The following is a 22,790-nucleotide window of genomic DNA, read 5'->3' as shown; positions in this document are numbered from 1 at the left end:
GCCGATCACATGGTGAAGACTATTCACTATGTTTGCATGACATGTTCTACAAAGTGTGTTGCAGGAAGTATTCACAATTGTTGGGACTGCAATATCCTCTATATATTGTGCAAAAGAATTTTATGTACTGCAAAATATTGTTACATGAAATTATCAATGTCAACAGTTTACTGCGTGATGAGAATATAATCCGATTGATTATTATCATAGGGTATATGATGCCATCTAGATTCCACAATTGTACAATCGGTATATTTTCGGCTGGGGAGGTTGATGATATGGGGCTGAAGAGAGAATGCTGGACTATTTTTTTTTTTCTTTTCCTAAAAGAATCTTAATATGTTTGCGTTGTGTTCAAGAAATGATTCACTATCTCTGAAACCGTAATATCCTCCCTATACTATCTACCGGGTTTTTACAAATATTTTTTCTTTTGCTGAATACATTTAAATGAATCAATTGGTAATGCTACCAATCACAATTATTTATTTATTTATTTATTTTTGCTAAAAGAAACAATTTCCTTAAACAAACACATCTTTTTTATATTTGGATGCAGAAACAATTGAACCCATTCACTTTGTGCAAAATTAAAAGAAATGGACTGTGATAGAAACAATAAAGAGAGCCTGTGAAAATATGCTGCTGAACTATATCAATTATGGTTAACCAACAGAATGACATAATGAAGCTACTAGAATTCTTTGGAAAATAACTGGGTTTCTGGAGCTATATGATATCAAAAATTATAGAATATGTTCAAACATGTCCAACCATTTGCCTGAAAAAACAATTGTAAGATAAAGAATACCATCTTATAAAACCCCTCATTAAAACTCCTCAAAAGTTAGTACAAGTATATTTGTTTAGCAGATGGTAAACTATGAACAGTTAGAATTGTATGGCACATTTCCGACTAGTATCATGGATTCAACGGATTCAACACTGCCTGATCTCCCAATATGCCAGATCGAGATCAACGGCCCACAAATTTCTCAGGAGTATCCTATCATTTCAACAATCAGCAATTTGCATGGAGTTTTGCAACGAGTGTTTTTTCCTTCCTGCTGGTTATGGTTTATAACATCAACTAACGAACCAACATCTCTGCAGCAACTTGCTGCCAACGAAATTGCTACTGATGTACATTAACCCACAATTGCAGCTGCACGATGAAGTACAATCAGTAAAGAAAAAGAAAAAAGGCAGAGAGAAAGAGATAGATCAATATGCGCTGTATCTTACACTGGGTGGAAAGGGACTTAATAAGGGAGGGTATTTCCAACCCATTCAACTTGAAACTATTCAGTGAATGCAAAACTACCTGCTACTTCTAAAATACTGGTTTTATAATGAAATATTAATAAGCGAAATTTTTTACTAAGAACATTATGCACCCTGTGTGTATGTTATTGCAATATTAGTTCACCCCGAGTGTATGTTCTGGTATTTGGGGGTGGGATGTAGATCTTTGTATTATTATGTCAACTTCCTTGTTTCCAAACCCTCATACTGATCAGTATTCATAACTCTGCTAAAATCTTTAAATTCTCACATAATTGGAACGAACATATTAGATATGCCTATTACTTTCAAGACTACCATTTGCAACAATTTGCTAGTGTTATAGCAAATAGACATGACAAATTACTAAGCAAACCATAAATACAACTAATTAGTCAAAAAGCAAACATACTTCAAGTTGGAAGTGAAGACATCTGAGTTTCGTCCCCCAACATCCCATTTGATAGATCTGAAGTTTGAAAAGAATCTTTTCTACCACGTTCCAAAGAAGTTGCCTCATATATCCCTACAAATGTTATTCAAATTTATACACAAGTTATGCAAAATTAATAATTAAAAATAGAACAAAATGAATCATTATTAATAATAATGCAGGTGTGCAAAAATCAAATGAATAAATTAACAGATTAATCAATAAATAAATAAATCGCATCCATAAGAAACAGTAATCTACACATATTTCATTTTCAGTAAAATTGTACGGAAGACATGATATAATAATAGAGATGAGTATAACATTGATCACAATCTCAATCACAACATGACATAGGCAATAATAAATATTACACACATACCAAAGCCCAAAATTAAGCAGCAAATTAGGAAGCCTGGAAGAGAAAAGTCCATATTGTACACGATCTCCATGACGATTATGCATCCTCCAGCTACCATTAAATGCCTTGGAGAAGAGAAAACCATGTGTAATCTACAACACATTGAGAGCAATAATGATCAAACTTGAAGTATATGAAATGATCTAAAAACATTAAGCAAAACATTTCCAAGTGTTGGACAAAACTGCATAGAAAAGTTGTGATCTATACCTCTCTTCTGCGATACTATCAACATAGAATATCAAGATTACTCCAAAAAGAATGGTGCTCAAAAAAGCCCAAGTGGAAAATGGCACCTTATCGCTGGTACTTGAAGGTGATCCCTAAGTGCTCCAAAAAATCAACAGGAAAAATTACAAGTGAAAGAAAAAATGGGAGAGGGCAAATAAAGAACAAATCAGACATTAAACAAGGCAAGCCCCATAAAATCAAACTAGAGTCACTCCAAAAATGTAAATATAATCAAATTCAGCCTAGGACTACTTATCATGTCATATAACTTACTATGATCATGTCCCACATGGCCACAGGAAACAGGAAACATGTTGCAGAAGCAATAGTTATTGCATTAAGTCGCCTTTTAAGTTGATTCTGAAAGCACAGGAAGGGTACAATCAGCAGCAATGATTTTTTAACTGTTTTAATCAATTGAAAAATAAACAGCAATTTATTACTTGGTACGCTTAGAGCAAAAGAGTATGAACAAGATAACTGAAGATGGACGAATATCAGCAATTCATCACCTTGAGTGAAACACGCCGCGCAATCACCCTCCTCAGTGCTGATAAGATTCCAGCAAAGATTGGAAGTACCATCTCTTTTATACCCAACAGTTGTTCTGTCTGAACCTCATCATCGAGGCTATCTTTAAATGGTAATTTCAGGTTAAGTCACAATAAAACGCTTAAAAAAATTATCACTGTGTCCAAAAGAGACACACACAAAATAAAGACAAGGAAAAATTATACGGAAGAATGGGACGAAGGAATAATAATAAAAAATAAAAAAACACCAGTAACTAATCCTATACAGTAGTGAAAGAACAACAGTTTCGATAAGAGAGGATATAGAATGGAGAATATGATTCCATAGCCCACCCTTGAGATAAGAAGTAGAAAGATGCCACCATTGCAATAAGCCCACCTACCTGGTAAAAGATGAAGCAACATCCATGTGAGTAAACAAGAATTAGTTTTCTCCTATTTTTCCATTAAAATAAATGATATTAAGTCACCAATACTTTAGATCTGATACTTCTATTCCTCGGATAAATCTTTCCTAAAGCTTGAACACAGAAACGTCCATACACCAACCAGCCTAGACAGTGAAGTCCTTCCTAAACTACTATTTTACATAGCTAAATAAAACACTGTGGCATCTTATAATGAAATGAGAAAATGGCCTAGGACTTTACTGAAGGCCTTCATTTAAAGAGAAACATGCTAACATAAAACCTTCGCTTATTTGCTCGGAGATAATGGTAGATAATTGATATGAAGAAAACAGTCTAAGCAAAGGACCAAGCATCTAACCAAGCTACCTTTTTCCAAATGTGGCCCTTGCGCCCATACAATACTCCAGACAGTACCCCAAGGACAGCACCAGAATACTCCGCTAATATAGCTCTAACATAATATGTAAAGATGAAAGAAAATCAGTTACAGTTAACAAAAGAAATACTATTTGCTCAAATTAGGTTTAATCTGATATTGTCGCCATATGCTTATTGCTACTGGCAGATAGTTTCTAAAATTCAGTAGGAGCATATCGTAGCCAGCAAATAACTTGGAGGGTGAGATACTCATTTGTAAGTGCTTAGTAATGAGATTATTATACAATGGAAACTTATATAAAGAGGCAGTTGTAAGTGCTTAGTATTAAGCCAAACCTACCTTAGAGGTCCACATGATTTGAGGCCTTTTCCCCATAAAACAAAATATAAAGCTGTTATGCCACCATTTATTATAGAAGGCACTACCTGAAAACAACTGGAACACTCAAGAAGTATATAATGGGAATCACATAAATAAAATATGTTGATGCCTTTTTCATGTATTTTCTAAATAAAAGAAAAAATATCACGGAACCTGTGTGTTTGAGAGTGGCCTGCCCTTCCAAGGCTTTTGCAAAATTAGAAATAGGATGGATGCTGGGATCAGACAAGTGAAGAGGAAAAGTACAACTGAAGCCCCCGTTTCAGATAAGTAGCGATACAGGGAGTAAATTGACCATATTCTTAAGAAATTGCCGATAATATGGATTATTTGCACGGGTGTGTGCCTACATTGAAGTAAGATCATTGGTATAATTAGTTGTGCTCAAAAAGAACAATGAAGTAAAAACACATGAAATGCTCATCTTGCCCAAAAGAAAAAAGAAAAATATTGTGCTTACACGCTGACATATTAGGTACAAAATGATAAAGCTCAGGACTTCATAAGTCCTTCTATTATAGGGTTTTTTTAATTTGGGTGGAAGGGGATGAAAAGGAATTTTATTCCACCAACACCCAAACTGAAAACTAGGCCATCCAGCAACTACACGTCTTCCTTCAACATTGAACCTTAGCTCCTGAGGACAGCTTCTGTACTAGACCAGTTATTTTAATGCTCCTTATTAGTTTTACAAAGTGAAAACTTATAACTCCTTAACCTAGACCTAACCACAGAGAGAACCTCCATACAAATGCAATTCTCATCACTACTTTCTGATTTAAACATTTTTCCAAACCAGGCAGCTACTGGCCAACCAACAAAATTCACAACTAGTTCATACTCAACCAACCCAGCTTAACAATTTGACTAAGCTAAATTTAGTTTTCTTCTATCTTATCCTTGTGTATCTATATTTATTCACTTAATCTATTACTCATACTCGTGAACCCTTCAGCACCAACAACACTGAAACCCAAATTTCCTAGCAACGCAAACAAAACGAAAAACATTGCCAGTTTCATGAATTCCATAGCCAGATATTTAACAGCATAAGATTTCATGCAATTTCCTTCCATTTGATTTCCACAATGTTTCTAGGGAACCAAACACAGCCCTAGGGTTCTAAAATTCAAATCCTTGAAAATAAAAACAAAAAAAATGCAAATGAATGAGATTAGCTTACCTGAAATGAGGAGAAGATCCTCGATCTTCAGGAATTTGTCTCGGGGACATCATTTTCGAAACAAATGCTTAATCGCAAAGTTGATTACAAAATTCAATCACTTGTGCATTTAATCGCTGATAATATGCTCCTCTGCTGCTTCATCAGTAACCCAAGAAGAAAGCAAACCTGGATAAACCAAGTTAAATTTCTTCAGTTGCTCAGTCTCTGTAATGATATGGGGTTGTTGGGTCGATGAGCCCATCAACGGAGACATAAGGCTTTCCCGGGGCCCGTTCTGTAAAAGCTCTGGCCTTTCGTCCCATGGTCAGGGTCGATTCATATTGGGCCCTTCCATAATCTCCATTTTTTTAAATGAGAACATTTGCTTGGGAAGAAAAAGTAGGCGCTCATTGTCTACTTTTTTCAAAAAATAAAAATAAAAATTTCTATTCAAAACACAAAATCAACACCAAAAAATCAGATAAAGATTATATTTATCTTGCCCTCCATAAAAAAGTTATCTTGCAATTTTTTTAAAAGAACGATATTTTAAACAATTCTAATGTGCGAAAAAGAGGTTCAAACTCTGGTGAAAGGGGATATGCATATTACATTGTCTTATTGACCTACCTTATGCTCTTATATAAATTCAATAAATAAGTGAGTCAACCAAATGAGTACATGATTGACTTTTAAAAGCATAAGTGGGAATAACATTATTCTTTAGGGTTTTAAACTACAATGGTAAACTTCTACCATAATTTTATTTTGATCCTCTAACTCATTTTTTAGTAATTTTGATTCTTCAAGTCTCGTACATATTCCAATTTAGTCCTTCGTAAAATTACCAAACATTATTGGTACTTTTGTTTTTGGTGGGAAATGGGCTTAATATTTTGAGCATCAAAACTACCAAAAATCTTTTGGTAGAAATTTTTGGTCACACAAAACAAAAACACCTCACCCTGATCGTTTCCGTCTGATTTCCTGGATCCTATGGTCCTGCGCTTACGAATGCATTCATTGGGGTGAGCAAAACCATCTTCAATTTATTTGATTATCTTGTAACTGAAAAAAAAAAATATATATATATAATATATATTATTATTATCTGCTATGCAGCCTATAATCTTTATCAGTCCATGGGATCTCAGCCATAGAAATGGGAGAGACACCATCAGATTCACACCGTCCAGCTGTCTACTGTATGAAGTATATACACATAATTCATGTAGGCCAACATTAAACCCTTTAAATTCCATGAGTATCGGAGAAATCTGACCCGATCAACGGTCCAGGTAAAACTACCCATTTTTCAGCATAAACTGAAAATCCACACCTCATTGAGACCTCACTGTGCATTTTGCAACTTCGCAACAGCATTCGGTAGCTGAGAAAGTCCAAATCCAAATTACCTAAAACGGCTTCTCTCTTTGCATCTTTGCTATTCTGGGTCTTGTCTAAAACGCGCAGAGGCTGAGTACGAGGCTTTGTTTAGCGAAGTTTTGGGTTCTACAGTTGGAAAGGTGGAGTTTTTGCATCTGTATCTCGGTTTTCGAGAGAGATTGGAAGGCTATGGAGGCTTACAAGAAATGGGTTAGGGAGAACAAGGACTATGTGCACTCGTTGGAGTCTCTGGCCAATGTGAGCGATCTCAATTTCTATAAATTTCACTACTTTATTTCTTGATGATTATCAATTTGTGTGAGTTTATCGGCATATGGTTCGCTTTTTCTTGTTTATTGGTTTGTCTATGCCGTTTGGTTAACTGGGTTTTTTTCGGTGAAATGGTTAACTGGGTTTCCAATGATCTTAGACATGGAGAAATCTGATGAAGGCAATCTTTAATAGTATTGTAAATTTGAATTCAGCGGTAAGTGTTAACTGATATGGCTGTTGACAATTTTTTTTCCGTTTTTGATAAAGACATGGCTGTTGACAATTGACATGTATACTTGTTTAATAAACAAAATAATAATTTGCTGAAGCAATTGATTGACACATATACTTTGGAATCAGTGCATATGCGTATACTTTTGGAGTCTCGGGCTAATGTACGTAGTTCATTAAGAAGAATCACTCGCAATTATTTTGTACTCCTGTATAGTCTTTTGTATTGTTAATTTTACTGTCTGTCCTTTTTGGTTTTCTTCTTCTTCTTCTTTATATTATCCATGTGTGGGTTTTCTTTATCTGCAATGGTAACTCATAATTGGAGAAAATTCATGGAATGACTGCCCTTCAATTGTGTTATATTTTAAAATTTTGTTATCTTATCTGAATGTTGAAAATTTGTACAGGGATTCACATGGCTTCTACCCGAACGGTTTTCTGAGTCAGAGATAGGACCAGAAGCAGGTTTTTTGAAATTTTGGTAACATTTGGCTACTTCTTGTTATAGCTTAGAAATTGGCAGGGATTCTTTCTTTTACATAGTAATTATATGATTTTCTCTGGAGTAATTATACCTTCATAAAAGTAACTTTGGTTGCTAAGAAAATGAATGAAAGTTATCAAAATTTACAACCAAAAAAAAAAAAGTTGAAATTCACACGTAATGAACAATCTTAGATTCTTAGGAGACTTATGATGAGAGCAGGTCGTCTGCTTTTCTGTTTTCTGAATAATGAACAATCTTGACTGCATATTTAAATTTTCTAACATTCATCTTGTCAATTGAATAACATATAACTAATGTGTCATTCTGATTTGTACTTATCTTGATCGTATACATATCAATGCAATGAAGAAATTGGTAATTTTTGGTTTAATATGACTTCTGCAGTAACTGCTCTCTTTGGAGTAATAACTGCTATCAATGAACATATCATCGAAACAGCTCCTCCTCCAATGAATGTTGGCTCTGCTGAGTGTTATTCTTTTCCCTATGCATTGTGTATATCTGCACTAAAGGACTTGGAAACGTTGGTTGAAGTTGTGGCTCAACAGTATTTTGGTGATGAGAAAAAATGGAATTTCATTGCTGCTATGGAGGCTATCAAGTAAGGATCATTTGTTACTTAGCATAATCACTCATTATTTTCAAGCATTTATCGTGTGTAGTTTTCTGTTTGTTGACTCATTATGGATTTCATTATTTATTAGGGTGCTAGTTAGGTTCGCTTTATTCCGGAACAGTGGATATAAGATGCTTCTGCATGGAGGAGAGACACCAAATGATGAAAAGCATTTGGCTGCATCAATTCCTCAACGTAATGGTTTTACAAAGCCTGGAGGGCAGCTTGGGCCTGGGTACTTAAGAAATAATAATGGACAGGACGCATGGAATTTAGAAGGAAGAGCACTATCCGCACTGAGTAGGTTTGGAGAGAATGCTAGGATGGTTTCAGAACCAGTATGGTTGCGTAGAGTTCAACACCAGCATGCAATTATGGAGCCTCCAAGTAACAATTAATATATAATTTACAGACTGGGTAGCATATGTAATTACAACATTTAATATTGATATTGTTTTCTCACAGCTCCAGTGGTTAAGAGGCCGACTCTTTCCACCATATTGTCCAAAAAGGGTCTTCATGGGGCATTTTATTTGATTGGGGAAGCGCTATTTATAACAAGACCACTTATCTATGTTTTATTTATTCGAAAATATGGAGTTCGCTCGTGGATTCCTTGGTTTCTTTCGCTGGCTGTGGACTTCACTGGGATGGGCATTCTTTCACGAATTACTTCGTCAAGGGTTGGTACCGAGCAGCAGTTTCATCTTTCTGACTCTGAAAAGAATGAGGTTAGGTTTTCCAAAATTCTTACCTTGTAGACCTTGAGAACCTGGCTTATTTACTTGAGTGTGCTAATCTGTCATCTTTAAAATTAGCCCCCTTGTCAGTATTTAGTCTGTCATCACAGCTGGTTATGAATAGCTCTTTATAATATGGCATGGGTGCAGGTTAAAAGACGAAAGATGTTATGGGCACTTTACCTCATGAGAGATCCATTTTTTAGCAAGTATACCAGGTAATATTGAATTTCAGAATGTAGTTGTAAATTGCCACCCTTCAAACCACTAACCCCACACACATGTTTTTCCTACCCTCACAATTTTTCTTTTAAAAAAAAAATATGACTCGGTCTACCTGGGAATCAGGACCATCTTCGTGGGCCATGGGAGCAGTTATGGCAGTATTTGGGCAATTCATTTTTTTCTTAAAGGGTTGTCTTAAGTAATTTTGTAGAAAGACAAACTTATAATTAAATATTTTAAAATAGAGGTTTGGTTAAGTAAAGTGTTATGTGACAACAGGGCCACTACTCTGAATTAAATTTAGTAATAGGTTGCTAATTTTCTACGGAAGAATAATTCATGTGTCTGGTTACTTCTGTTGTCAAACATTTCAGGCAAAAACTTGAAAGCACCGAGAAAGTGTTGGAACCTGTTCCTATTGTTGGGTTTCTTACAGGTTGGTTTACTTTTTTTTTCTTTTTCCTTTTCATTTTATGTTGTCTTACTGCTTTTTTCAAGCCGAGTTTCTGATGTATTCATGATCTGATCTTTCAAAAACAAAATCTTTGGTCTGTGCAGCAAAACTTGTCGAGCTGATTGTAGGAGCTCAGACGAGGTATACATACATGTCAGGATCATAAGGTGGAGGCTGCAATGAGAGTTATGGTTATTAGAGTTTTCACATTTCTTTTAGGTGAAGCAAGTCCCCCAGCTGTATGATGTGTTTCTTAAAACTGACCAATCTGTCAAATGGCTGTATCAAGTCTGTTACATTCTCAAAAATGAAAAAGGGAAAAGATTTTATGTTGTTTTTTAGCAAGTCAATATTTTGTGGAAAGTGACGACATGTTAGAGCAACTCCACCCATTTGCCCTTAGTCATGGCAAGGGGGGAGTTAGGGCAACCACTATTCACGTCAATAGTGGTTGCCCTTGCAAATAGTATTTTGTGTTTCTACCCATTGCCATGGTTAAGGGCAATTACTATTCATTTTTTTGTTTTTTTCACAACTTTTTTAATGAAAATAATTAATTTGGATAATATTTTCAGATAAGATTTCCGGGTTTCTACGTGTCAAGACTATTCATAATCGGATAAATTTTCTGGATAAGATTTTTGGATTCAAATTTCGGATGAATTTCAAAATTCAAATTTCAGATAAATTTTTGGGTTCAAATTTCGAATGAATTTCAAAATTCAAATTTCAGATAAATTTGGGTTCAAATTTCGGATGAATTTCAAAATTCAAAATTCATATAAATTTGGGTTCAAATTTTGAATGAATTTCAAATGTCAGATAAGATTTTCATCCAATCAAATCAAGTCACGTGGCATGTCTATCTTGCCAAAATTTTCTATAAAACCAGAGGCTCAGCTCATACCTCTCACACCACATCTTTCTATATTTTCATTTCTCATAGTTTAGATTTCATACTTCATTCATTCTCAATGGAAGAATTTAGGAGATGCTTGGAGAGGCAAGAGTGAGAAACAAATGAGAGAAACCGTAGAGCAGATGAAATCAATGAGTTGCAGAGACAAGTCGATGAGCAAGTTCTCATAGCAGTGGCTTTGCAAGATGAAGAGAACCAAGGTCGCCGTCGTGGTTCACAAGTCGGCCGCCGCCGGAATGTGGAAAGACATAGGCATTCTCGGGGTAAGAATCTTTTGGAAGATTATTTTATCCCAACTTCTTTGTACTCTGATGTTGATTTTCGAAGGCGATTTAGAATGCAACCTCATTTGTTCAATAAAGTCATGCATGTATTTGTAATTATGATGCATACTTTGTTCAAAAGTGTGATGCTACTGGGGTTTTGGGGCTTCTTCCGGAGCAAAAGCTTACAGCTGTTATACGAATGTTGGCGTATGGAACATCTGCTGATCAGGTGGATGAGATTGCCCGGATGGGGAAGTCCACTACGTTGGAGGCTTTGGTAAGATTTCATCAAGCAGTTGAAACTCTGTATACTAGGGACTACCTGCGTAGACCTACTCTCAGGGACCTCCAACGGCTTCTACAAAAAGCCGAAGCTCGAGGATTTCCAGGAATGATTGGTAGCATCGACTGCATGCACTGGCAATGGAAGAATTGCCCAACTACCTGGCAAGGTGATTACGGAAATAGGAAAGGCCAAAAAAGTATCATCCTTGAAGGCGTTGCTGGCTTCGATACATGGGTTTGGCATGCCTTCTTTGGAGTTGCAGGATCCCAAAATGACCTCAACGTGTTGGGTCAATCCCCGGTCTTCAACGATGTATTGAGAGGCCAGGGCCCCAATATCACCTATCAAGTCAATAATACAGTGTACCAGACGGGGTATTATCTAGCTGATGGCATCTACCCGAGGTGGACCACTTTTGTCAAATCCATTCCGAATCCCCGATCCCAGAAGCAAAAATTATTTGCTACCTATCAAGAGGGATACAGGAAAGATGTCGAAAGGTGTTTTGGCATCCTTCAAGCTCGGTGGTTGATTATTCGAGGTGCGGCTCGTATGTTTGATGAGGAGATCCTCAGAAGCATTATGATGACTTGCATCATCCTCCATAATATGATTGTGGAGGATGAGTATGATTATGATGCTTTAGAGGTCTACGAACCGGATCCAATGAACACGACCTTGACACGGATTTATGAAAGGCCCATGGGGCTAAGTGGAGAACCATTTGAGCCAGAACCGTTGGTGAGGGATGGTCATTTGATGACCCGAATGATAGATCGATATACAGAGATGTAATTTTCGTATATTCATGAAATGCGTCAAGTTCACTTGATGGAGCATCTATGGGCGGTGAAAGGCAATGAAGAAGAATGATGGAGCATAGATGCTTTGGTTATGTTTTATTTAGTTATGGTTTGGTTGTGTTGTATTTTGATTTATTATGCTTTGGTTGTGGTTTGTTATTATTATTGTGCCTTGTTTGTAGTTTTTTTTATTTTTTATTTTGTTTTGTTTGAAGTATGGAATATGTTAAATAAAAAGGTAATTTATTGAATGCTTTGTTTATTAAATAATGAAATCTAATACAAGTCATTACGAATTACTACTACTAAAATATACATGAATTACAACAACTTTAATAGAAAACATGGAAAATACAAATACATAAAAGGTAGGCTAACTAATTTAATGGTTTCCATCATTTAACCAATCCGTGTTGCTAGGCCCATCATCCCGGAAAAGTCTTCTTCTCATAACATCCCTTCGTTCTAGCTTCCAAAATTATTTTGTTTCAGGAGACATATGACTTGTATCCATGGCCATTATTTCCCGATCCGTCTTGTCCATATCTTTTTTGCGCAAATACTCCCTTTCTCGTGCATACTCAGCTTGAAGGGTCAACTCGTTATCTTGGCGTTTTTGCTCCATTTCAATTCTTAGGCCGTTTTGCCTTGCAATTTCCTCCAAAAACTTTGAATTATTATTGCTTGAATTACCCACTTTCTTTGCCTTCGCGGCCTTTCGGCCAATGGGCCTCGGCTCCTTTTCGATGGGTGAGTCTTGACTCATAGGAGAATCGAGAGGTGAATCTAATGCCATTGAATTACGGAGTGGCGTCTCGTTTAACACAACGGCGGGACCCGTCGGAATAATTATGAAGCGTTTGCAATATTTCACCACCTCCCAACATTCATGATGGTTGAAACTTTTTTTGCCACCCCCGGTTGCACCGAACCACATTTGTGCTTGAATCATCTATTTAACAAAAAAATGGAAATGCAATAAATATTTAAAATATATTGGATATGCAAGTAATAAAAAAATAATAATGGAAATGCAATTAACCTTACAAATAAATTAGAAGTGCAAGAAAATTAAGAAACAAGTGGAAATGCAAGAAATATTAACAACATATTGAAAATGCAAGAAATATTAACAAAATATTGAAAATGCAAGAAATATGAACAAAATATTTAAATTGCAAGAAATATTAACAAAATATTGAAAATGCAAGCAATATTAACAATATATATATATATATATATTAGGAGATTAAACTTAATAAAACAAAAATTATAAAATACTTACCTCATTAGTACGATTTTCCCCGCTTCTATAGTTGTCCATCGCTTTTGCTAGGGCAGCTCTCCATTTTCCCAACTCTTTATTGAGAATTTTCCACCTACTGGATAATGTCATCTCCGTACGAGTAGACCCCGGAATTTTTTCACAAAATTCGGCATGAATTTTTTTTCACATATGAAAAAATTTCATCTCATTGCCGGACACGGGACAATGACAAATTTGGAGTCAAGCCTCACACAAGGAAACATCTTCCATGGTGCTCCAAGCCCCTCCGGTTTCGATAGAAGAAGCCATAAAAATATGAAATCAAAATACTAGATGAAAAAGAGGAAAATGTTGAGTAAATAGTGAATAATAGTAGAAGTATAATGAAATGTATGAGGATTGGTGTTGAAAGTGAAGGGTATTGATAGGTATTTATAGAAAAAAAACAATCTGAATTTTTTAAAAAAAATTTACGATTTTTTTTCATATTTTTATTGCCCAAAAAAGCCTCAGTCGTAGGATTGGATTCGGAGATGCTGATCGGAGGGCTGGGGACGCGACACGTGGCAACTTCCCGTTGGCTGCAGGTCGGGCTCGTCTCGCCTTCGGGCTGGCCCGAGTTGGTGGGTCCCACCCCCCCCCCCCCCCCCCCCCCCCCCCCCCCCCCCGGGGCTTGGGCTATGCGGTGGAACGAAATTTTTTTTTTTTTTCCCCTCGCCTCGGGCTCGGCCCGTCCGCTGGAGTGGCTCTTAGGTGTCACGCAAGACAGATTGCTGGTTGCTGAGTCTGTTTAGGTTTCTGGTGCTGGGGCTTTGCCCCCCTCTTTCATAATTTTTTGTTTGGAAAGTCCGTGTTTAGTTTGATGAAAAGGAGCCCATGTATGGAAAATATATTTGAGTAGATGTCTTAAATCCAGATGCGGTTCGCCAGGCTCGATTGAGAGCTTTCTCAAACTGCTCCTTGATCACGGTGGAACAAATGCCTTGAACAAATATGTCAAATAGAGCTGCCTTTTTTAGTAGGGTTCGATTAAGATTAGTTATGCTTTTCTTCACTGTTTCAATTGAAGCCTTCATTTCCATTGCCCCAACATAAGCCTGCTCCTCGCAGATAGGGAAGGAGCCATCTTACAACAAAGAGATGCACTTAGATCTCATTTTCACTATGTATGCAACCAACAGCAAGATCATGCATTTTAATTCTGATTGTAAACAAAGATAAAGAGGTTTTAACATTAAACGACATTTTATTCATGTCATTGAGAACAAGATCATGCATTTTAAGCATGCCGTTAGGCAAAACACACGTATATCCTTGAGCCAAAAGGTGTCATTTGTCTGAGTCACCACACTCGACACAATCAAGCATGCGGCAAATGCTGCCTGGGGTTAAAAATAAATAAACATCACTAAATCCAAAAGAAAACCATGCCTGCAAAAGAGAGAGTTGAAAATTTATAGTTCATTCTTAATGATAATAACAGGGCAAGGCAATTATAACTTTTACTGTGGCAAATCCATAATCACGCACTTGAGTAGCTGAATGCTAAACAAAAATATACGGGCTCGGTTGATTTAAAGTTGAGAAGAAAAATAAGCACAAAGAAAAGATGATAGACATAGGGGGTTAAGACCCTCCTCGACACCTCCAGCGTAGAAAGTGCGCAGAAGATATCCAACACTTGACTAAGTGCATAGAAGATCCTACACTCGACCACATGAAGGTTCTAGTGACCGTACTTCTGAAACTCCCACTCACTGTTATCTGGGTTAACCAGACAAGCACAACAAAAAATTAGGAAATAAGACAATGTCGTGCTATAAAGACAGAAGCAGCAGGGAAAGGAAATATAATATAAGAATGGGAAGGAGATGAGTAAGGCATAAATCTTACCCAACGGACACACTTGGCGCGTTTTCAGCCATCGGCTTATGCAATGGAAGTGGAATGCATGGTTACAGACCCCTACAGATATTCAGACAAAGAAACACCAGATGCTTAATGAAGATGTAGTAAATGTTTGACTGACTAATTTTAGAATAAGTAATGATAACCAAGGTCCCCACACACACAAGAAGACTATCATTACCAACATCTGTTTCAAGCATTAACCCAGATAGATCAAATATGATGTAAGTGATCAATTTCAGGCAATGATATGGGGTGAATGAGTGATAAGACTATAAAATACAGCTTTGAGGACACATAGAATGCATAAAGAGGAATTCAAGCAAGCTGATATGCCAGAGAAAATATAATGAACAGTTCTGCAATACGACTTCAAGAATCTCCTTTTTTCTTTCTATGAAAAAATCTCCCTTTCAATGAAGTTTTCCGTTCTTTTTCTTTATATTTAAGCACCTAACAGAGATACTAACCACACTAAGAAAAAGTCTTAACCACCATCTTTGCATGATCTAAGATACAATTCTTTCCCTTCCCTCTATTACACTTCAAAGATACAGAATTACAAAGAACGGGCTTGCCAATTATGTAGAATGTCCGGGTAGAAAACATGAGAAATAAAAAACAAGGCAGGTATCCAAAAAATTTATTAAAATATTAAATACTAGTGAACTTTTAAGCTACCTATGAGCCAGATTAATGGTGAAATATCATAAATGTGATTAGCTACCAAGGGCGCATCAACTATAGTAGTCTTAAATGATTAGCATACGCATAAACTTGAGGAAAGTAGGGTTTGAAAGCTGAAGCATACCCCAAGCAACCGTACACTCCTCACTTGTGGCACTTGCCTGGTTCGCTTGGCACTCGATGCCTACTCACCACCAAACAAAAAATCAATGACTCAATAAAACAATCAAGAAAAATCAAACTATAAAATTATACGAAAAACACTCACAGAGATCCATGATATGGTTCCTGCAAATGGCACAGTTATCAACCACAATATCTGCATATAACAAAGCAAAACAACATCAGTACCCGACTTAAACACCAAGTTAGTTAAAATTCTAAACCATGAGGAAATCAGATAAATTAGGGTTAGAGTTTCGAGTGGTTACCCCAAGCCCAGAGAGCAACAGCATTCCACTTCTTGATCTCGAACCGCTTGGGCCTCTTGGTCGAAGAAGGACCAGCACTGCTCGAAGCCTCGCCCACCGGAACCATCGGCACGTCAGAGTCCAATGTGGCCATGACTTAGCTTCATAATTAGCAAAATAAAAAACTCAAAATTCATCGTATTACACCAAATATCTACATATATGGGCAGCAAGTACACCAAAATAAGGGGCTTTAACTAACAACATAATTTCAATAATTCAGTAATATTTCATGCGTAGACCCAAAATTTCAACAATCCCAGAAGTGGAATTCATGAAAGCTCAGTTGCAGATCGGCAGCAAGAAATTATAACAAAACTATAACCCAAGGTTTCTGGAATCTCATATCATGTTTTAAAGTTGAACAAAAACGATACAGAAAGATGTACAAAAATCACAAGAAACTAGAAACGATCCATTGAAAACAATAAGAAAATCTTTCTAAACCCAAAAAGAAATTCCAGAACTGGGTAAAACCTTCGACTGAATAAGCATCCCAAACAACAAAATTGAAGAAAAATTGAAAGAAACCTGAAAATTTGACGTACCGAATGGTGTGATTGCTAGCGGCAACGAAGCTTTGTTCTCGCTCTATGAGGAGAATCAGAGTTAGACGAGGGAGAAAGCGAGAGAGAGAAACACTAACTGAGTTTGCTGGGTTATTATAATTGGGTCGGGTTTTCTTCTTTGTGGGTATGAGAATTTCTTCTTTTTTTGTTTTTGTTTTTCAATGAGAGTACTATGTTGACATCCCTTATGTGACAACACTATGATGCCATTTTAAGAAAATAAGCTTTTATCATAAAAGTTATTAAACAAGATAATTTCTAGGCGCTTATTTTCCGATAAGAATTTCTAAGGCTTTTGTGACCAAAATTATAATTACTCTTTATATCACAAAACGTTATTAAAGTTAATGAAATTATCAGATTGCATTCTTAATTTTTTTTTTTTTTGTCATTCATAGTCCTCAAGGTTGGTCTATGTATGTGCTCATAAATGATCTCTGCCATTAGGTTCTGTCAAAAACTCTGTTAGTATGCTGACGTGGTATATATATATATATATATATATATATATACAGTCCCTTTCTATTGAGGGACGCCATGTAGGATACCATACAATTTTTTTTCCAATGATCCGAACCATCTATTTTTTAGGTCTTCATTTATAGATCATCCTTACAAAAAATTAGACAAATTGGAAACCGTTTCGACATTCAATTGTGTCCTACAAAATCAATGAACACTGTACTTTAAGAAATTACTAAAATTTCAATAACTCAATTGATATCGGATTCAAGTGATTTTTTGTAGAAATGATCTTTGAATGTGTATCTACAAAATAGATAGTTTGGATTAGTGAAATACAATCCGGAATGGGCCCTACAAGGGATGTCCCTCAAATAAGCTTATTTGAAAAATCCCTCAATAGAAGCTCTCTGTATATATATAGAGTTTTTCTCTAATGCGGACGTCTGCATTATGTTAAAGTCCAGTCGTCTCTTTTGCAACTTCTTTTTGCAAGTGAATTTGGTTCTTAGTGGAACCCACTTGGCTTGAGGAACCATACTGGCTTAGTAGAACCCGTTCATCACTGATATGGCTCTATAATTAAACAGAAAAAGAAGCCAGCTTACAGTAGCAACCAATGGTATTGCTTATTGTTCTTCTGCACACCTTCCCACTTTTGGGATACCTTTTGGAAGGCCCAACCCCTAATTATATATTTATATATGGAGTGCTTACCATGCTTTTGCTTTATACATGTATGAAATCAAATCCACCTACAGAAAAGAAGCTGGAAGGACACGACCGGACTTTAGCACAATGCGGATGTCCGCATTAGAGAAAAACTATATATATATATATATATATCATAAAACATTCCTAAGGTTCAAGCACCTATCAAAAATGGATCCTGCGAAATTTTTTTGTTTTATTTTCTTTTATAAATTTTATGAATTTTAAATACACGTGACACTATATTATTGGAGATATGGGCTCCACATATATGCTGCATCAACGAACTAATGGAGTTTTAAAAAAATAATTTTAAATACATAAAATTTATAAATGAAAAAATCAAGGGTTTAAGGTTCATAAATGGTCCTCAAGGTTAAAATCCTTCTATAAATGGTTTTTTTTATTTTTAAATTATTTTTTAAAAACTCCACTAGTTTGTTGACGAGGCATATATGTGGAGCCCACATCTCCAATAATATAGTGCCACATGTATTTAAAATACAATATATATTTTTAAATAATTTAAAAAAGAAAACCAAAATTTTATGAATTTTAAATGAAAAAAAAATTTGCAGGGACCATTTGCCAAAAGTGCGTGAACCTTAAGGATGTTTTGTGATATATATACATATATAGATATGCCACGTCAGCAAACTAACGGAGTTTTTGACGGAACCTAACGGCATGGACCATTTGTGAGCACACGTACTAACGTTGATGACCACGAATGACATTAAAAAAAAAAAAACAATCTGATAATTTCGTAAACCTTAAGGACGTTTGGTGATATTAAGCCTTTTTTTAAAAAATACAAATTTCTAGGGTTTTATAAGTATACAGGAGGAGGAGGGGAGTGAAAATTTTATATTTCAGGAGGGTTCAAAACGTAAAACATAACGCTTAACCATATACATTATGTTCACTTATAGTGTAAATTATTAACTCCAAGAGTACTAGATTGAAATTTGTAGAGGTCTTTTTGTTCCAACAGCCTGACGAATGGACTTAGGCTGTCGTAAAAAAAAAAATAGATAGAGTTGCCCCTATGCTTAAGTTTAAGAACCAGGGCCCAAGGGTGTTTTGAAAGGTTTGTGGAGCCTTAGAAAACATTTTGATCCCTTTCACGAATGAATCAAACGGTTGTGACGGATTAGAATATGACTTGGTTTGAGAAGCTTGTGGCATGGGAGCTAAGTCTTTGTGAGTTTAGTAATAGAGAGAAAGAGCTTGGATTTCTTATGGAAGCAAAGGTTTAGAGCTAGGAGAGAGAAGTTTGGGGGGATTTTGACTAAGGAAGATAGGGAAATTTGGAAATAGAGAATTGGGTGTCTTGAGTAAATTTCTAGTTGCTCAACGAAAGCTTGGTCGCACTCTTGGATGGTGTGTTCGCTGGGTTGAAGGTACCTCCTTTTATAGGCACCGGAACTCTCAATTTTATCAAGCCTCCCTCCCCTTTTTCCTTCACTTTCTTTCATTCGATCTTATTTGGTGAAACTTTCCTAGCCTGAGCGCATAGGCACGAAGCTTTTTGGAGTTCCAAGATCTTCACGCAACTGAACTTCTTCATGTGGGTGAGGCGCCACCCATTTTTCTTCTTGGTTTCTATTTGATCTTGCAAAATAAATATGCTGGATTGGGCTTTTTCCCAAGGCATTGGGTCATTGGCATTTTATCTTCAGTGCCCTGTGAGCTTGGCTTGGTTTCGTCAAGCTGCTGAAAGTAGCCTATTTGCTTCTTTTTTTTTATAATTTTTTTTTGACAAGTATTGAGTTAGAGGGCAATAGAAAACAAAAAAAATAAAAAAAGTTAATTAGAAGCCACTCTTTTTTATCAAAGGCAGGTTTCAATCTTGGGACCTGTGGGTTATGGGCCCACCACGCTTCTGCTGTGCCACTCTGATTTATTAATATATTTCTTATTGTAATTCCATTTACAAATTCATTAAAAACACATGTCAAGATACCATTTGTTCATCTCATACTAGGGCCAGTTTGGCATTGCTGTGCTGTGAAAATAATCGCTGTCAGATTTGCTGTGAGAGAAATCAGCTATGAGAGAAAACAGTTTGGCGTAGTAAACTTTTTGTTAAAAGTATTGTTGGTACTAATTCCCACATAATCAGAAAATGATTGCCGCAAAATCATTAAACCCAGCGCCTCTTTGAAACTGATTCCTGCATAATCAGAAAATGAAAGCACTTCATTAGCTGTTTTCCCTTATAGCTTTATCTCACAACAATTTTTAACAATAAGTGATTTTCTCATAGTTTACCAAACGGGCTGTGCTTCCTAAAATTTTTAAAAAATCACTTATTATCACAAATAAGCAATGCCAAACTAGCACTTATTCTTTCTCTCTTACAGGTTAATGGTTATACTTGAAGATTGAATTGAAAGTAAAAGGCCTAAAAAAACAAAAAAAAAATAATTGGAAGCCCACTCTTTTTTATCAGAGCCAGGTTTCGATCCTGGGACCTGTGGGTTATGGGCCCACCACGCTTCCGCTGCGCCACTCTGATTTATTAATATATTTCTTATTGTAATTCCATTTATATCTACAAATTCATTAAAAACACATGTCGAGATACCATTTGTTCATCTCATACTTATTCTTTCTCTCTTACATGTTAATGGTTATACTTAGAGATTGAATTGAAAGTAAAAGGCCTAAAAAAACAAAAAAAATAATTGGAAGCCACTCTTTTTTATCAGAGCCAGGTTTCGATCCTGGGACCTGTGGGTTATGGGCCCACCACGCTTCCGCTGCGCCACTCTGATTTATTAATATATTTCTTACTGTAATTCCATTTATATCTAAAAATTCATTAAAGACACGTGTCGAGATACCATTTATTCATGTGTCTTTTGGCAAGGCTGTAAATGGGGTCCACATATAGCATAGAAAGGAAAGGAAAAACAAATGGGGCCCCCAAAAAGGGGGGTCCCCATCTAGAAAGTAAACAGGGACCAGTTTTGAGCAAGTGGGTCTCTCTCAGTCTCAGCCATATCCCATTGTGGCCTACGCAAGCTGTGAGGCCCATCACTAATATTAGTGTAGAACCGGTGGGTCCCGTCCCAGACCGAACCCCAGCGAGCGGCAATTCGCTGGTCCTCGTCTTAAGTGCGTGTGCAGTAGGCCCACTTTATAAGAAAACTTTTAGGCTATGAGGTAAGGTCCACCATAGGTGGTCGGATCCAACGGTTGGATTGACAAATTGGTTGGACCCCACCAGTTTAGAAGATGTTGCCTACCCATTTCACAGTAATTGTGTGGTTGACAAAAAATAAAAAATAAAAAATAAAAAATATATGCGATAGTGAATCCCATCAGATAATTTTTTTTTATTTTAATCTATTTCATGCGTCTTAATTTGTTAACTATTTCGGGGACTACCATGCTTTTTCGTCTCATCTTCCTCTCTTTTTCATTCACTAGTTTATGGCGTAAAACTATAACAGATTTATTATTTTTTCGGTGTATTTTTTCTTTTTGTCGAAGAGTAAAGTCGATTGGTGCGAATTTGTTATCTTTTCATGTTGTCTGACAATGAGTTGATTTTGTGATAATGGTGTTGCAATTCTCGTATAGTTATGAATGCAATCCCTTAATTTCTTATAATAATATTTTAAAACTATTTTGGTCTCTTCCTTCCTATTTGAGTGTTAATGTTCACACTTAACACTCGCAAAGACTCACACATCATAATAAACTAGCATATTCGTACGTGTTTCTGGACCTGCAAGAGGTTTTTTTTTATTTTTAAAAATTTTAAAATATTTATTTTAGAATTAAAAAAGATAATGAGTAATTGTGTTTCATAAAAATAGGATCAAGTATTTGATTTTTCTTTTAATTTTAATTTTTGTAATATGAAAGTGTGAATTTACCATGTTATCCTCATTTAATTAATAATTTCAATTCTTAATGTTTACATTAACCAAGGATATTTTCTGATATTTTGAATGTTTTACCATTCTCTACCTAACGCTGGACACTATAATGGTTTTGGAAATCTGTTTTACCATCATAACAAAGGTGTTTGGTCCACACACCTAGGAATGACCTTGTAGCACATTAATGTGCCATTTGAAATTGGTAACCCCATTAATAAACGCCATTTTCACTAAGTACTACTACTAGTTTTCAACTCTCTTTATGTTGCCATTAGTTGTTGTTACCTTATTTCTAGTATGTGGCTATTGGACAACGAGCGAGGATTAATATGTGTGACTAACTAATAAGAAAATAGGCCTAAACTTCTTTGCAAGTACAATTCGCCTAATCCAAGCATATGAAATGAAAGTGATTGGAATATATGGTCCAAAAAAGTTATCAAAATGCACTGTATATTTTGATATTGAAGCACAATTTTAACGCGACATGTCGGAAAGTTGTGGTAAGTTAGAGCAACTACAATCTTGCTCCCTATATTTTAGTTGAAATTTAGCTAAAAACACAAAAAAATTATTTTAGAAGCTCCTTATAAAATTTGAACTCTAATCATACTCTCTGGTTTAGGAAATACTATAATTATTTTTTAATTCAATATGATTGGTCCATCTCTATGCAAAATAATATTAAAAAAAACTAGTTATCATTAATTAAAAGTTTAAACTATGCATAAAACAAAATAGAATTAAATTATAGGGAGCCACTAAGAGTCATTTATCTCTCCTCAGATTTAGGAGCTCCTAGCGGTCTTTCTATTTTAGGAGGTGGATATGGAGTATGGTTGGAATTGTTTTTTTTCAATTTCTTCCTAAATT

At 35.8% G+C, this 22,790-nt stretch overlaps 3 protein-coding genes and 2 non-coding genes across 6 annotated transcripts; 1 reads left to right on the top strand and 4 right to left on the bottom strand.

The window, feature by feature from the left end:
* Positions 633–5,597, bottom strand: LOC18785655 (zinc transporter 5). The gene is made up of 11 exons (XM_020557133.1): positions 5,256–5,597; positions 4,226–4,418; positions 4,031–4,116; positions 3,679–3,763; positions 3,207–3,285; positions 2,882–3,012; positions 2,643–2,729; positions 2,349–2,461; positions 2,100–2,230; positions 1,697–1,810; positions 633–1,165 (listed from the first exon to the last, which is right to left on the bottom strand). The coding sequence occupies exons 1-10, from the start codon at positions 5,306–5,308 to the stop codon at positions 1,698–1,700; spliced, it is 1,071 nt and encodes a 356-aa protein (XP_020412722.1). The 5' UTR covers positions 5,309–5,597; the 3' UTR covers positions 633–1,165; position 1,697.
* Positions 6,488–10,018, top strand: LOC18785190 (peroxisome biogenesis protein 16). 2 transcript variants are annotated; one of them, XM_007219044.2, is made up of 8 exons: positions 6,488–6,881; positions 7,538–7,595; positions 8,023–8,239; positions 8,343–8,641; positions 8,720–8,985; positions 9,145–9,212; positions 9,594–9,655; positions 9,778–10,018. In XM_007219044.2, exons 1-8 carry the CDS (start codon positions 6,813–6,815, stop codon positions 9,837–9,839), a joined length of 1,101 nt encoding a protein of 366 aa, XP_007219106.1. In that variant the 5' UTR covers positions 6,488–6,812; the 3' UTR covers positions 9,840–10,018. The 2 variants fall into 2 exon arrangements, with proteins under 2 accessions (XP_007219106.1, XP_020413120.1); XM_020557531.1 differs by having other exon boundaries at positions 6,831–6,881; positions 7,538–7,611.
* On the bottom strand, positions 14,643–17,057 carry LOC18786902 (RING-box protein 1a). Its single transcript, XM_007218555.2, has 6 exons — positions 16,828–17,057; positions 16,241–16,380; positions 16,078–16,128; positions 15,934–15,993; positions 15,108–15,179; positions 14,643–14,978 (listed from the first exon to the last, which is right to left on the bottom strand). The coding sequence occupies exons 2-6, from the start codon at positions 16,371–16,373 to the stop codon at positions 14,941–14,943; spliced, it is 354 nt and encodes a 117-aa protein (XP_007218617.1). The 5' UTR covers positions 16,374–16,380; positions 16,828–17,057; the 3' UTR covers positions 14,643–14,940.
* On the bottom strand, positions 20,471–20,542 carry TRNAM-CAU. Its single transcript has one exon. It is a non-coding gene; the product is annotated as a tRNA-Met (tRNA).
* TRNAM-CAU lies at positions 20,730–20,801 on the bottom strand. Its single transcript has one exon. It is a non-coding gene; the product is annotated as a tRNA-Met (tRNA).

The sequence above is a fragment of the Prunus persica genome, chromosome G2, assembly GCF_000346465.2.
Source record: "Prunus persica cultivar Lovell chromosome G2, Prunus_persica_NCBIv2, whole genome shotgun sequence".
Classification (NCBI taxonomy): domain Eukaryota; kingdom Viridiplantae; phylum Streptophyta; class Magnoliopsida; order Rosales; family Rosaceae; genus Prunus; species Prunus persica.
The sequence above is the reverse complement of the archived record's forward strand: the minus strand, read 5'-3'. Positions and strand labels throughout refer to the sequence as shown.

What these genes read in the sequence shown, in the direction of transcription:
- LOC18785190 (XM_007219044.2), top strand. Translation starts at nt 6,813, where the DNA reads ATGGAGGCTTACAAGAAATGGGTTAGGGAGAACAAGGACTATGTGCAC. An exon ending in GCTGCTATGGAGGCTATCAA is followed by an intron (nt 8,240 to 8,342) that starts GTAAGGATCATT and finishes ATTATTTATTAG; the next exon opens with GGTGCTAGTTAGGTTCGCTT. An exon ending in TTTTTTAGCAAGTATACCAG is followed by an intron (nt 9,213 to 9,593) that starts GTAATATTGAAT and finishes CAAACATTTCAG; the next exon opens with GCAAAAACTTGAAAGCACCG.
- LOC18786902 (XM_007218555.2), bottom strand. Translation starts at nt 16,373, where the DNA reads ATGGCCACATTGGACTCTGACGTGCCGATGGTTCCGGTGGGCGAGGCT. An exon ending in GAACCATATCATGGATCTCT is followed by an intron (nt 15,994 to 16,077) that starts GTGAGTGTTTTT and finishes GGTGGTGAGTAG; the next exon opens with GCATCGAGTGCCAAGCGAAC. An exon ending in GGAGTGTACGGTTGCTTGGG is followed by an intron (nt 15,180 to 15,933) that starts GTATGCTTCAGC and finishes GAATATCTGTAG; the next exon opens with GGGTCTGTAACCATGCATTC.
- LOC18785655 (XM_020557133.1), bottom strand. Translation starts at nt 5,308, where the DNA reads ATGATGTCCCCGAGACAAATTCCTGAAGATCGAGGATCTTCTCCTCAT. An exon ending in AAATCATGTGGACCTCTAAG is followed by an intron (nt 3,764 to 4,030) that starts GTAGGTTTGGCT and finishes ATATTATGTTAG; the next exon opens with AGCTATATTAGCGGAGTATT. An exon ending in CGCGGCGTGTTTCACTCAAG is followed by an intron (nt 2,730 to 2,881) that starts GTGATGAATTGC and finishes CTGTGCTTTCAG; the next exon opens with AATCAACTTAAAAGGCGACT.